This window comes from Xiphophorus hellerii, chromosome 7 (assembly GCF_003331165.1).
Source record: "Xiphophorus hellerii strain 12219 chromosome 7, Xiphophorus_hellerii-4.1, whole genome shotgun sequence".
Classification (NCBI taxonomy): Eukaryota; Metazoa; Chordata; class Actinopteri; order Cyprinodontiformes; family Poeciliidae; genus Xiphophorus; species Xiphophorus hellerii.
Genome location: NC_045678.1, coordinates 10,786,057 through 10,800,248, shown reverse-complemented (window position 1 = coordinate 10,800,248; position 14,192 = coordinate 10,786,057). Strand labels below are relative to the sequence as shown.

The 14,192-nt window shown below is 41.7% G+C and overlaps 1 protein-coding gene across 6 annotated transcripts in view; it reads left to right on the top strand.

Moving 5' to 3' along the window:
* Positions 1 to 315: 315 nt before the first annotated feature.
* The window catches only part of dachd (dachshund d), a 135,177-nt gene continuing 121,300 nt past the window's right edge, over positions 316 to 14,192 (top strand). For 3 of the 6 annotated variants that reach the window (XM_032568073.1, XM_032568072.1, XM_032568071.1), the window contains exon 1: positions 316 to 1,180. In XM_032568073.1, coding sequence (XP_032423964.1) covers positions 624 to 1,180 — 557 coding nt within the window. In that variant the 5' untranslated portion in view covers positions 316 to 623. The remainder of the gene's footprint in view (positions 1,181 to 14,192) is intronic. The other 3 variants (XM_032568075.1, XM_032568070.1, XM_032568074.1) reach the window with 2 other exon arrangements.

The window sequence follows — 14,192 nt, the reverse complement described above, 5'->3', positions numbered from 1 at the left end:
AAAATAAAAATTAAAAATTAAAAGGTCGTATCATTCTCAATCTTCATTTTAAATTTGAGAAAACTTCGCAGAATTTTTAGTCAGGAGCGACTATTTTGTTGCAGCCCTGAAGAAATGAGCTGGGGAAAAAACATCTCCATCTGATCTATTACAAAAAAAAAAGTCTCTGTTCGGTGTGTGGAGTTAATGAGTTATTAAAGCGGAGCTGAAACATTTCAGCAAAGCAGAGAGAACAGTTAGTTTTATGTTCTTCAAAGGCTCCCACTGTCCCCTAGCTCCTCCCTCTCTGTACCGTGTGACAACAACAACTCATCCACAGAGCGGTGCTGCACTTTTCAGCTCATTTTCCTCCTGTCATTCCTCCTCCTATCTTTGATCATTGTCCCCTCTCAGAAAAAAAAACGAGAGAAAAAATTCACTCAGCACGCCTTTTTTTTCGCTCTAGCTTTTTTTTTTTTTTTTTTTTTTTTTTTTTCTACTTCCCAACTTAACTGAGGAGCTAAAACTCTGAAGGATTCTTTCATTTAAGGGTGTCTCGGCAGGCTGGCTTTTTTACTTTGAACTTCGGGGCTGCTTTCCTTTTTTTTTTTTTTTTTTCTTCCCCTTCCTCTCGTTAGGTGACCATGGCCGTACCGGCTGCTCTGATCCCACCAACTCCGCTCGTCCCGCCGCCTCCGATCTCCACTTCCTCCGCCACCACGTCCCCGCCGTCGACAACTTCGTCCCCGTCGCCGTCCCTGGTGCCGCCGACGGGACCCGGCCAGAACCTGTTCAGATCGGAGCTCCTCGCCACCAGCAGCCCGGGTATCCCGACCCCGACCGCGGCTCTGCCCCCGAGCAAGCCCGTCTACTCGACCCCGTCGCCCGTCGAGAACATCCCGCAGAACAACGAGTGCAAGATGGTCGAGCTGCGCGGCGCCAAGGTGGCATCGTTCACCGTGGACGGCTGCGAGCTCATCTGCCTCCCGCAGGCGTTCGACCTGTTCCTGAAGCACCTGGTCGGCGGGCTGCACACGGTCTACACCAAGCTGAAGCGGCTGGAGATCACGCCGGTCGTGTGCAACGTGGAGCAGGTCCGCATCCTCAGGGGGCTCGGCGCCATCCAGCCCGGGGTGAACCGCTGCAAGCTCATCTCCAGGAAGGACTTCGAGACGCTCTACAACGACTGCACCAACGCGAGGTGAGTGCGGAGCTCCGCTGTGCGCGCGCCCTCCTCGCCAGCAAGAGAGCCGTGCGTAAAGGCGCATCGGCATGCCTGCATGGATGCATGCGAGAGGGGGGAAAGACGGTCTTTTTCTCCCCCCCCCCCCCCTCCAACCTCAATGCAAAAAAAAAAAAAAAAAGCTGGATTCGGCGTTTTTCATATTGTTATTTGATGTTTCCTGTGTATGCGTGTGAAAGGTTTGAGTATGATCGTGGATGCATGTCAAAATTGAAATGTCGGGTGGTGGTTGAGGGGGGGCAGAAAAAGTGCGATCGTAGGATCTGCTGTGCGCCTCGGCAGTTAAAAAGTTGAGTGAAAGTTTTTAACACGTGCAACGCAAAAGCTGCGACATGATGGATACAGCCTGTCTGCGGCCGAGCCAGTAAATCGATACCAGTGGGGCGTTGAATAAACTGCAGATCCAACTCTACCACTTTTTAGAAAATGTTTAAACATTTAGCAATCGTTTGAAATGTCAAGTTCTCCCTTAAGATTTGCACAACTCTTTTTATATATATATATATTTTTTATATATTTTAATGACCTAAATACAAGTAGGGTAGGTGTCCTTTAAAGTCCTTACACTTGTGGGATTAAGGTTTCAGTTAGGATAATTAAAATGTGCTGAATGTAAACAAATAGAGAAAAAAAAACAAAAAACAATTCTGTCATGTTACTTTGTCTTACTTTTTGGTAGCAACAAAATAATACTTCACACTCCTATTAAAGCAAGAGTTTATTAAAAAGCTGTTTATTGATGCAAATAATTATACTTCAATAAAACATCATTGATTGTGATAGAATAATAATAATAATAATAATAATAACAAAAATAGTTTGAACAAATGAATGCATTGCAACAAATCAAGCAAAAATAACCTTGATCTGTTTTTGAAAACTGACTGATTTAAGCACAGATCAATACTGGATTAAAAGCCATTTTTTATTGTCCTGTTGCTCCTCGTCTGTGATGCATCGCTCAAGTCTCCCAGGACGGTGGAGCCTGGTCAAATTTACCCTCTCACCTGTCACTGTGATTGATTCTGTATTGATCGCTCCCTCTTGCATTCAGAGATGAGCTGGAAATGCAAATATGATGGAAAGCCTCCCCACAAGTGAGGCGGGAACGGCAAAATAAAAGCAGTTAAAGTCACTTTGAGTCTCGGTTTAGAACAGAGAAGCACCAGTCGAGTAGTTCAAAGGCTGGAGAATATTTCGCTTGTTGACTTAATGCATTAAAACTGATAACTCCTCCTATTCTCCGTCGGTAAATGCATCAATCAGCAGCAGGCGAGGCGGTGCACAATTTCCAGTTTCAGATAAATGTCACAGATAGATGTTTCCATGCGTGAGCGGGGATGATCTTGTTATTCCTTCATTTTCTGCTAAATTGAAAACCGTTACATTCCTCAAAGAACCTGAAGGACATTTTCCTTCATTTTTATTTTGTTACAGTAGAAAAGAATTAAAAAAAAAAAATCTTGTCTGGAATCGGCCAAGGAAAGCCTGATTAGTGCACGTCTAGTTTAGAAGTGTGCAGTTTTTGTAGCAGAATTAACTGGGCGAGTTAATGTGGGGGAAAAAAAAAAAGATGAAGTAAGTTGAGCTGTGCAGAATTAAAATGCAAATATCCCGACGGCTCGGACGGTACTTTTTTAGAAATTTTCAGAGTGATCTTGTCAAATTAGCCATTTTTCCATGTCACACGCTAACGGTTGTGCTGCTGCTGCATTTAAACATTTAGAATAACCTGCACCCTGTGTTTTTGCACCTGTGGGCCTCACACACCTCCGTGCAGCTCTCTGCTGCAAGCTTCACGTTCCCATTTTAGCAGCAATTGTCTCAACAACTCACCTGTGCACTCTGGTGCTTAAGCATCATTTGCATGAAGCATCAAGGGACCTGAACACCCCACCAACCCCCCTCCCCCACTTTATCTACTGTACAGATCCTCCTCTGAAGCTCGGCGTGGAGCTTCAGGTGACAAAGTATGCGGCTGAACTCTCCGGGTTGTCAATGGTGGGGCCGGGCAGGGAGGGAAGAGGGACGACTAGCGATGGGGTTAAAGGATAATGCAGTGCCTCGCGTCGCTTTAATGACGCTAAAGTGCTGGGCTATTACGGGCACACGGACAGGACTGTAATTGTCTCTGAAAGCAGCCAGGTTCTCCCAGCGCTGGGCTGAAATCAATCACTCAGACCCGGGTCTGCCTGCCTGCCTGCCTGCCTGCCTGTCCGCTCTCCTGCCTGCCCCATTTGGAGAATTACATCATGGAACGGACCGAGGCATCCGCGGGGATAAAAGGCTTCTTCTGTTGCTTGGGAAAGAGTTGATTTTATTTGCGGGGATGTGCCGCCTCTCGCTCCGTCTCGCCCCGCTGATACAGCTGCTGACAAAATGATCACTTTGAGTAAACAGCACACAGGTTGCAAACCCCCCCCCCCCCCAAAAAAAAAAAAACACCCACACCCCACTGACCCCGGAGGTGAAAACAAGTTCCCTCTATTTCCACCAACTTATAGTCAGATAAAAAAAAAAAAAGAAAAGGAAAAGTATCCGAGTTCACAGGTTTATCCCGCTCGGGTTACAACAACAACAGCCTGCTGCCTGGGATAGTTTAGCTTTACACCCCCCCCCCACCCCCCACTCCCTCTATTACACACAGTGTCACTGCTCTTTTTTTATACAGTGGCACAGTGATAACAATGAAGTGAATAATACTCCTATACAATGGCTCTTACTATTTCACATGCAGTTTATCCCCCTCCTTCTGGCGGCCTATTGTGCTAAAACAACACAGGTCTCTCTCTCTCTGTCTTTTTTTTTTGTGCACACTGTGTGAATGTGAATAGCATCACAGAGCTGCACTGCAGCCTGCTGTTTCAGTTTTGATGTGGACACAAACAAGCCAAGTTGTTCCCTGCTATGCTCGCTGTTTAAACACATTTAAAGAGTGTATTGTTTGCTGGAATTTTTTTGTGTGTGTGTGTGTGTGTGTCTGTATTTTGGTTTGTTTAAGCAGCTTAAATTTTCCCTAATTCAAAACTTTAAAAAAATTAACCAAGTGCACCAAGTTAAAAATAAATAAATAAATCAGTATAATAAGACGCCAGAAAACATGCTCGTTCCGTTGGCGCTTACTCTGAAGCATCCTGCTGCTGCTGCACACTGCTGGTTAGTTGGCTGAAATAAAATTTCTCCTCTCACAAGAAATTTGTCTCTTTTAAAGCCTTTCTGACCACAGAAAACCATTGCAATAGTCACAGCAGTAATTTTTCTGCTGTGTCTTCATCTGCGTAAATAATTTAAACCTAATTATCATTTAAGAAGCAAAACATTTTTGTCACAGAGAGATGACAGAGAAAGAGCAGAAGAGAGCAGATGTTTCCTAACATTGTCCTTTCTGCTCTCACGCCTGTTGCTGTGCACTGCTAGCCAGCTGGCTCAAACAAATCCTCAACATTTTACCTTTTTTGACAAAAATAACAAATGTGGCTTCTTGAAACATTTCTGATCATGAAAACATGGCCAGTAATCGCATTAAAATCTGAGTTGACTGCTGGCTGGCTACATGTGTAGACAGCACAAGTAATAAACCAGCTGATATCATTTGCTTATACTTGCTTCACTCTGTGGAGAGCAGCAAAAACATCAAATTTTCTAAGCACAGTTAATCTTGAGTCTTCCCTCTTCGAAACCATCTACACTGAGGAGTGTTGGTACGAACTCGACCTGTTAGCACTTAGCTGCGTTCAGTGATTCAATGGCTTGTCAGTCAGCAGTCCGACCTGCTCAAGCTGAGAACTGATTCCAGCTGATTTCTTTGTGCATCTCTGTTGTTTTATTTGTTTCATTTTGTTAAGAACAGAACAGCAAAAATATGTAATAATGTCCACATTAAGCACCTGAAAAACGCTAAAGAAAAGTTTCTAGCAGGTGTTCATTCTACATTTTTTGCCTAATCATATGTATCAAAGTGAAGATCAGGATAAGTAAATGCAATCAATAACATTACTGTATAGAGTAATAGGAGTAATTATTGTTATTTTATTTGAGCAGCAGTAGTGAGTGCAGCGTCTTTGTTTGAAATAAAACTGATTATAACTTGTTGGAAAGTTTTGATCTTGATTGTGCAAAGATGGTGAAATTGTGGTATTCCTGCTCGCCTCATAGCGGCCCATCCCGACTGAAACCCTGAAAAAGAAAATGTGTGTTTGATCTGTCTGAGCTCAGTTACAGGTCATTACAGCTAATCTTTAAAAAAAAAAAAAACTACCAGAAATATAGTGACTATTAACCTCTTTATTTTCTGAAGGGCTCTTGTGCCAGATTACCAGTGTTCCACACTGATCCGGGTTCAGTAATCTCCCCTCTTTACATTATATGACTGTGGCCCCTCCACGAGCCCCTGTAGGAGCCCCCCCATGTTCCAGCTACTTGTTTTTCCTTTTCATTTTCCCCGTGGTGGGATGAAAAAAAAAAAGAGGTTCTTATTGCTGCGTGACACTTGAACTCTCAGAAAGGTTATTATAACACGGGGGCGGCGCGGAGATATCGCATATCTCTCATTGGTCTCCTTTTTGGTGTGTGTGTGTGTGTGTTTGCGTGCGTGTGTGTGGCTATTCGATGCTGGGGCAGCTGTTTTAATTGACAATCATTGTCTACCCCTTGAAGGTTAACCGCACGCCCTAGACGGCGTCCCACCACTGGGGAAACGGCCCCAGCTTTTTTCACTTCCACGCCCCGCTTAAATAGATTTTCCTCAGCTTGTTTCTGTCAGGTCGCAGTGAAAGCCACGTTTTTGCTTTTTTTTTTTTTTTAACGCACTTATATAAATATATAATTGATGCTGATGTGACTGGGAAGTGTAGCGAGAGCGCTCACCTCTCTTGTTCCTACTTCAGGAGTGTTTATGCCTAAACACACATATTTGCAAATGACGGTAATTGTTTTGTTTAGCGCTCAGTGTGAGCTGCCACCGAGGGTGCCAGCTTGTCTCTCTCCTCTTCCTTTCTCCTCTCCTCTCTTCTTCTCTCTGCTGAGCTCTCTTATAATATATTTGTTTTCTACAAGGCGCGGATGTGTTTACAGGTACTCAGGGGAGATTTCTGGATTCCATTCAAATCATTCCCAGTCAGAGTGGGTGCTAAGATACCCCCGTCACCGGGCAACCACATCCAAGAGGGAGGCTCGGGCGATAATAACTTCAAAAACAGAGTGACAGATGCCTGATTAGAGAAGGAGAAGGAGGGAGGAGGAGCGGAGGGGGTGAGAGAGACAGATAAAGATAGACAGAATAAAAAAAAAAGACACAGAGCGAGAGATAATGGTATACAAAGCTGTTTAAAATCCAAATCTGTTGAAGTACTTTCTCTAAAAGCCAAATTGGCTCTCATATCGTCTTTTTCTTTATTGGAGCAAAGAGAGAGAGAGAAAGAGGGGAAAAAAGCCCCAGCATTTTAAGTTTTTTTTTTTTTTTCTTCTTTTCTCACATTTTAATCCTTCAGTGGGGATCTGCTAAATTTGATTAGGTACAGTACATGTGCTCAAGTCAACTGTGCAGTTGGCAGATGGTGGCAAGGTGTTTGTTTTTTTTTATTTATTTTTGTGCAAACAAATAGCCTCCTTGAAAATCAGAATTGCTTTATTGAGTTGACACTCACTGAGCTGGAAAAAGAGCAAATTAAAACTGTTCTTTTTTTTTTTTTTTTTTTTTTTTTGGGAAAACGTCCATAAAGCAGCTTGTTTAACCAAACACATTCTCCCCTTTTTCGGCTTTTCTTTCTTTCAGGATCATATTTCTGTAGCTTTAAATGAAGCCGAGCCAAGACTCTTTTAAAAACCACAGATTTCACTTGTTAGAGAGGCTTTGTTTGACACTGTCTAATGTCGTTTGTGGATTTGGAGGCTATTTGCATGGCAAAGAGGCCCCGTATTGTTAATTTGCCTTGTGGATGCATTAGCTGTCCGTGCTCCTGTCTTATTTGCATGCCTTTACTGGATCCGCAGCGGTGATTGAATTGCCAATTAATTCCTTTCGTGAAATCAAATGGTTTTAAACAGAGATGCACCGATCAATCAGGGCAGAGGTTGGGATTGGCCAATTTCCCCGTTATCGGCTGTGATTGGTGATCGGCAGAGCAAAGGATGAAGGAAAAAAAAAAAACAACAACCTGATTTTCCTTCCAATAATCTCGAGCATCAAAAGTAAGAACAGGCATTGTTTTCAGTCTTTAGGCTCATCACCCACCTGCTTATATTTTGATACTTTTGTGAAAGTAGAGTTACAACCAATAGACCAGAGATTTGAATCAGGCGGCTTTTGTTTGTTTTGTAGCTTTAAAGTCCTGATCTGCACTTTGGCTAAGTTCTCCCATGCCGGCTGACTACCCAGTATGACTGATCCACTATTAGATGCTAAAGAGTGATTTTTCTGATCTACTTTGGGTCTTTCCTTATGGGTCCCCTTCACATTACTGCACATTTAGGGAGCACTGGCGGAAGTCGCCGCCGCTTGTACCAGGATGTTAAACGCTACTGACAGAAGTTAGAGGGAGCAGATGAGATTTCCTGATTGGAGAAGGAATGCCGGCCCTTGCTGGGCTCTGTCTAATATGGTCACATAGAGAAATTGATTTTCCTCAGAAATTAATTAATTTTTCATATAGCCCAGAGCTGGAGTTAAAAAAAAAAAAAAAGACTGCATACTTGCTGGTATTCTATTTTTTCCCCCATCTTTTTTCTTTTTTTTTTTTTAAAGAATTATTGCCTAATCATATTAATACTTTTGCCCCAAGGATGAAAAGATAATTGTACAAATGCATTTGGAAATATGTATCACTGAGTATTTATGATTAAATTATGCAAATAACTCCGCTCCCATCCTTCGTGGGCCCAGATTGTCTAATTAGGATTGATATGGCGAATAGATGTTGGGGAATCTGAATACAAGCATGTCCAAAGAGCAGAAAATTGAAAATGACAAGGCTGGAATCCTTAAAAAGTGCGTTGAGGTTTTTTTTTTTTTTTTTTTTCCCTTCTTCCCCCCCTTCTCTCTTCCCTTCTCTGTCTAATTCAGCGTGGCTGTATCAGGAGTTAATTTTCCCCAGCTTCATTTCTCGTCTGAGCTGACAGGAAAAGGAATCCATCAGGGAAGCAATCTCAGATGGGATTCCACAAATTTCCCCTCCTTGTTTTTTTCTCCCCCTCGTCGTTTTCGCCGGGCCTATCAGGGATGAATCTTCTTCAGAGTAAACATGCAGATGTTATTCCTCCAGTGTCAATGTTTTTGGAGCTCTTTTGCTCAATACAAAAGGAGTCCCTCTTAATAATTAAAGTATGCCAAGAAAGGAATGTCATCCAACAAAAACCCTTTTGTACTCTTGGATTGTCAGCTAACTAAATACCACCATGTCATCCAGGTTTTTCCCTTCATGTCTCCCAAAAGTGAAAAAAATAAAATATTAACAATAGAACAGAAATAAGGGATTGCTTGATAAATCTACAAGTTACACTTTAGACTTAAATTTGATTTTGACAAGGGTTAGATTTTGTTTATATGCATTCATGACTGAAAACAAAATGAATTTAACGTGATAAAATAGCAGATTTTTATGCGGTAATCTAAAACTGTTTCCTGTTTCCAGCATTCCTGGCAAACATTCAAATAAGCTTTGGTTTTATAGCAACAATGCAATGCTATGCTGAATTCAACCTTTAACTCCATAATTGGGAAAAAAAAATTCCATGGTTAAATCTATTTCTTTGTGCAAAATCTCAGATGACAAAATTATCAGGTTTCCTAAAATGGTTTTAATAAAATAATGAATGTTTATCTTATTTTATTTTTTTTATTTATCTTTTGGTTTACTTTAGTGTTTTTAATTTGATTGGCGTGTTTAGGAAGTTTTACTTAGTTGACTTTACAACTTATGACAAGCAGGCCTATTTCTCTGTCACTCTTCAAAATGGGAAAGACTAGATAACACGCAACAAAGTTCCCACAGGAGGAAATCGTAAGCAAACAGGTGCTGGCTTAAACTTGCACATATCTACAGTCAGAGTATTAATTTACAATGTTTTCAACAAGTAGAAAAAAAAAAATCTTAATTTCACTTCAACAGGATTTTCAGCGTGAGAAAAGATGTTTGTTTTTAAAGTAGTCTTACGCTGTAAATAATTATGAAGGCCGATCTTTTTCTGTCACAGTCAAGTTACCTCCATTATTGTTGGACATTTCTGAAACGGTGGTTGGATCTGACTCAGCACAGACTCACTGTACCCCGACCGGGGCGGCAAGAGGTGTGAGGTTCTAACGCCAGCTGCTCTCCTCGCCGGGTTCAGTGGGACATCAGAGCACAGAAAGAGACCATTTCTTCTTCTTTTAACTTCAGGTGTTGGGCACAGCGCGGGAACAGCTCCAACGGTATCTATTAAAGCGCTGATCGTTATCTAATCTGTACCTGGTGCTAGCTAGAAAGAAAAAAAGCCCTGAAGCTAATGACACTTGAGACTCACAGCACTTTCTGAGGCGGTTCAAAGCCTTTTGCTCAGTCAGTTTCATCAGATGAGTGAACTGAAAATAAAAAAAAAAACAGCCCTATGGTCATGAGGTTTAAATGCAGACCATCGCAGAAGAAAAAAAAAAAAAGTATAAAACTTCTGATCAGGAAGTGAAGCGTGATCATCACTGATATTTGTTAAGTCCTCATGTTCTAATTCTGAATGCTGCCAGACATGGCATATCTGTGAGTGATAGTCTCCATTAGATACATAAATAGGTCATATCTAGACAACATGTCTTACAGCACTGTTTGAAGTCTGACTCTGATTGTCAGATTGCTCCAGATCTGTCTTTCATACAAGTAAAAAAAAAAAAAAAAAAATCATTTTGCAAGTTAAAAATCAATCAAAATGAAGTCATTAATCCTGAGGTCGTTGGTGAATTTTGCAGTTTTTTTTTTAAATGAAAAAAGACCAGAATAAAATCTGATGGAATTATGCCAAAGAGTAGAGCGGTACCGATCAATCATGTGGAGGCTGGAATTGTCCAATTTTTTCCTTAATGCTCTGATAAGCGAATAGGTCAAATACATACATTTTTGCATTTCATTCACAAGTTGAAACTCCCACAAATTTTTGTCTAGAAATGTATTAACCAACATCTTGTATTTTGGCACAGTTTTTATTTAATAAAAACTGAAAGATGAGTCATTCTTCCATTTTTTTTATTGTGATTTTTGAACAACCGCCACTATCAAATAACCTGTAGAACATTTTTTTTCTCTTTGCATGCTACAGTCCTAAAACTAAACTGAAAAAAATCAGGTCAGACTTGAAAGAAAGCTGGAACTTTGTGTCGGCCTTGAAAAGCCCCATCTGTGCCGTTTATATTAGAAAGTCCAACATATTTGGTTTGATATTTGCTGTCAGGTTTTTATTTGCTTGCAGTTTAAAGTTAAGCGTTGAAGCTTGCTTCGTCTGAAGGTCTGCGGTTCTTGCTTTTTATCCAATGAAAGTCGCACCCGGAGCTGCTTCTCGACGGCTCCGCACACCTGTAGAGGTTATGAGCGCGGGGTATCAATATCACCAGGTCAACACATTTTCATCTAACACTGACATCTCCCTGTGCCTTTCACCCCCTCTCTCTCCCGTTCTCTGCCTCTGCGTGCGTCTCTCTGGGCGAGCCAAGTGAGAATATCGGCGGGAGTCTTTATTGGTTGCAGCGCTTGGGTTTCTCTCCTCGTAGACTCAAATGTCACCGTCTCCCTGATGTTTCTCTAAAATCGCCTGTGCCACCACTCGCTGTGGCGCCTGGCTATTATTACCCTCCTCTTAAAGAGTGACAGTCGGGTCCTCGGAGATGTGACACAAACCCTCCGCGGATAGAGCCCCGTGTAGTGCTGTGTCAATCTGACCCTCGCAGCCAATCAGGCTGCAGGAAAAGCAGAGCACTGTACTGTAGACCAGGTATGCCTTGTCTGAACAGTTTGGAGCCATATTTTCAACTTGTAAATGCTTTACTTGGCCTATGCATTGCTTATGTCTTCAACAGTTAGTTTAGTCATTTTACAACTAGGCAAAGGCTATTATGGGATTGTCATTGTATGAAAATCGAAATGCATAACTGTACAATCTGATTGCTCATATTTAAAACACAAAACCTGCATAGCAAAGAGGGATTCACAGAGAGTTTGGTAGGTGACTGGAATTGGCTGATTTTCAACTTTTCTGACATTGATTGGTCAAAAACTCAAATGTGACATCTTTCGCCAAACACTGAATGCTCCATTCAAAAAAACATAACTCATAGGTTATGAGTTATGTTACAATGCCTACTTCAGGAAGAAGTCGTAAGTGAATAACACAAGTAGAACAATAGGAAAGCACCGAGACATTCTGACTGGAACTGGTGTATTTTTGGCCCAAAAGTTTTTGACAAGTACCAAAACATTTAAATTTAGTAGTCGTGTGCTTATTGGGCTTTATGCTTTCTTGTGATGATAGGAAATCACAAGTATAAAAAACAGGTTAATTAGTTGGTTGATTAGTCAGGCTATCTGCTTGTGTAGCCGGCCTGCAGTCTGCAGCTTAACAGACTTGTTGTTGATGTCTTACCAGCTGTAGCTTTGAAACAGTCTTTTCTTAATGAAAGATTTGTTATAGTTTTAAATCTTTGTCTCAACCTGTCTTGTGATCCCATGGAAACTGTAGCCGGCTGACCAGCAGTCTGTAACAGTTTGGAGAAGTGCAGCTATGCCGGACAGTATGGCTCAAAAACTGTAGTCACTCTGTGAACCTCTTGGGCAACATGATCAAATAATCTAAACCATAAGAACTGTATGACAGAAAGGTTTTGTGGTTGTTAAAACTTTGTTTTTCCTCAATATCATAACCAGCCTATGCCTAATTCTTACTATTCCTAAATTGTGCAAAAAACACACTAAGATCTCCTCTATAGGGACAAAAACAGGGTTTGTCAACAGACATTAACCCCCATCCAACTTACATGTTGGGTGTAACGACATGCCCTTGGTTTGGAGAAAGAAGCTGTATGTGTGTGTGTGTGTGTGTGTGAGAGAGACAGAGAGAGAGAGGGAGACCCCCTCGCACAACTTCACATATGAATGGTCTTGTGTGAAAAGGAGGATGAATTGAGTCAAGCTGACATAGCATGCCAATAAGCTTTGTCTCATTCCCAATGCTGTATTCATTTGTGCCACAGAGAGATTTATTGCATGATTGACAATTATGAGAGGGTGACCTAGTTCTTTGTGAAGGAACAAAAAATGGTTTTCATCAGTTGCCTTAGCTTTCTTCTCGCTTTGTCTGTGCACATGTGACGCTCCTGCCTGCTGAAGAATAGAGAGAGCATCCATGCCACAAGACACTTCTCCTTCTCCTGTCCACCTCTGCTCCATCTCCAACTATCAGACACAAACGTGGAGCACTTTTCTTGTAATAGCTTTATATGTTTTGCATAGATTCACATCATGCAGCATCTCCTACAGCAGAAAAAAAAGAAATGAATTTCCTACCCCATTAAGCAATGTGGGCTGTCCAAATGGATCATGCTAAGATGACATTTGTACAAATGCTCTTCACATCTCCAACTTTGGTATGGAAGTATTGCCTTGCAGCTTAATGCGCAGCGTTGTCGCATGTGCATATACATTTTTTGGCTTGTTTTTTGCCAGCATCCCAGATCCATTTATCGTCTTCATTTGTGCCACGCCGATTCCTCTATTTCTCTACGGTTCAGTCTACCTGACGATTAGTTGTGTGTGCGCAAGCCAGTCAAGCTTAGATTACTACGACTGTGAGGAGGAAGTCTCCGCTCCTCCTGGGACTCCTGCTTGACTGGCCCCACAAATGATACAAGCCAGGGGTTTAGTTTGGAGTTAATATCCTGCAAAATTGTCCTGCCCAGCCTCAGCAGAACGGCGGATGATTAAATGACACGAGCATATCAAAAACATTTTTCTCAGACTAGTGGTTGTTAAGTGTCTCGCCAGTGTGGCCCCGTCTCCCAAGGTTACCATTAAAAAGAAAGGAATATTCAGAGGGAAGTGGGTGTCATTGAGCTGTGATTGCGTGTGCGCGCTGGCGTGTGTGTGTGTGCCCGTATTAGTGTGTGCACACCTGCTTTAGATGTCTCTAATAATGCCTTGTTTGAGTGGTAATAATATCTCAATAGGATTTCAGGGTCTCTTTGAGAGGTTTGGTGGAAGGTTGAGAGGACATATGCTAATTCTGCTTGGGGAGAATCATCTCTTCCAGAAATGCATCCCACTAGAGTTTTCCCTCCTGCACTGGGTGCCAGACTTCCCCTAGTGACAAAAAAATGCTTGAGGCTCCAAAGTGATCCATTTTATCCCTTCTTTTTCAAAAGGATGCCGTGCTTTGTTTTAACCTCGGCAGGAAAGGAGATGAAAGGCAGCGTAATAAAGCCGAAAGGTCTTTCTGTAGTTATCAAATGGCCTTTCACTCCTGACCTTTAAGATGCCACAGTAAGGACTGGAGACAATACTAGAAATACAGATCGGATTTCGGAGATCAAACACGGCTTTGTATGGTTTACTTGCAAGGGAGAAGAAAGAGCAACCTTTCACAGGCCATCATTTGATCAGGAGAAAAAAATAAATACATTTAAAAACATTCAGAGATGAATAAACTTCTTTGATGGAAAAGTAAGTCTTGTTTTCGGGATGGAAGGTTGTGGCGAGCCATGTGAATGTGTCTGTATTAGGAGTAGGCCAGATTCGGGTAACAACTTTTAAAAAAGTAGAAATGGCTAAGACATTTGGTCATATTGTTTCACTACTGTTTTACTAAGTATTTTTATTCAGATGTCAAAAAATTATAGCTTGGGCAAGCCAAAGCGTAATAATCAACAACAGGAATTAAGTTAATTATTGATATTTATTGTTGAATACATGAAGGATTCCCCGCTAGCTTTATCCGTTCGTTGTCAACCCAACATGGGGAT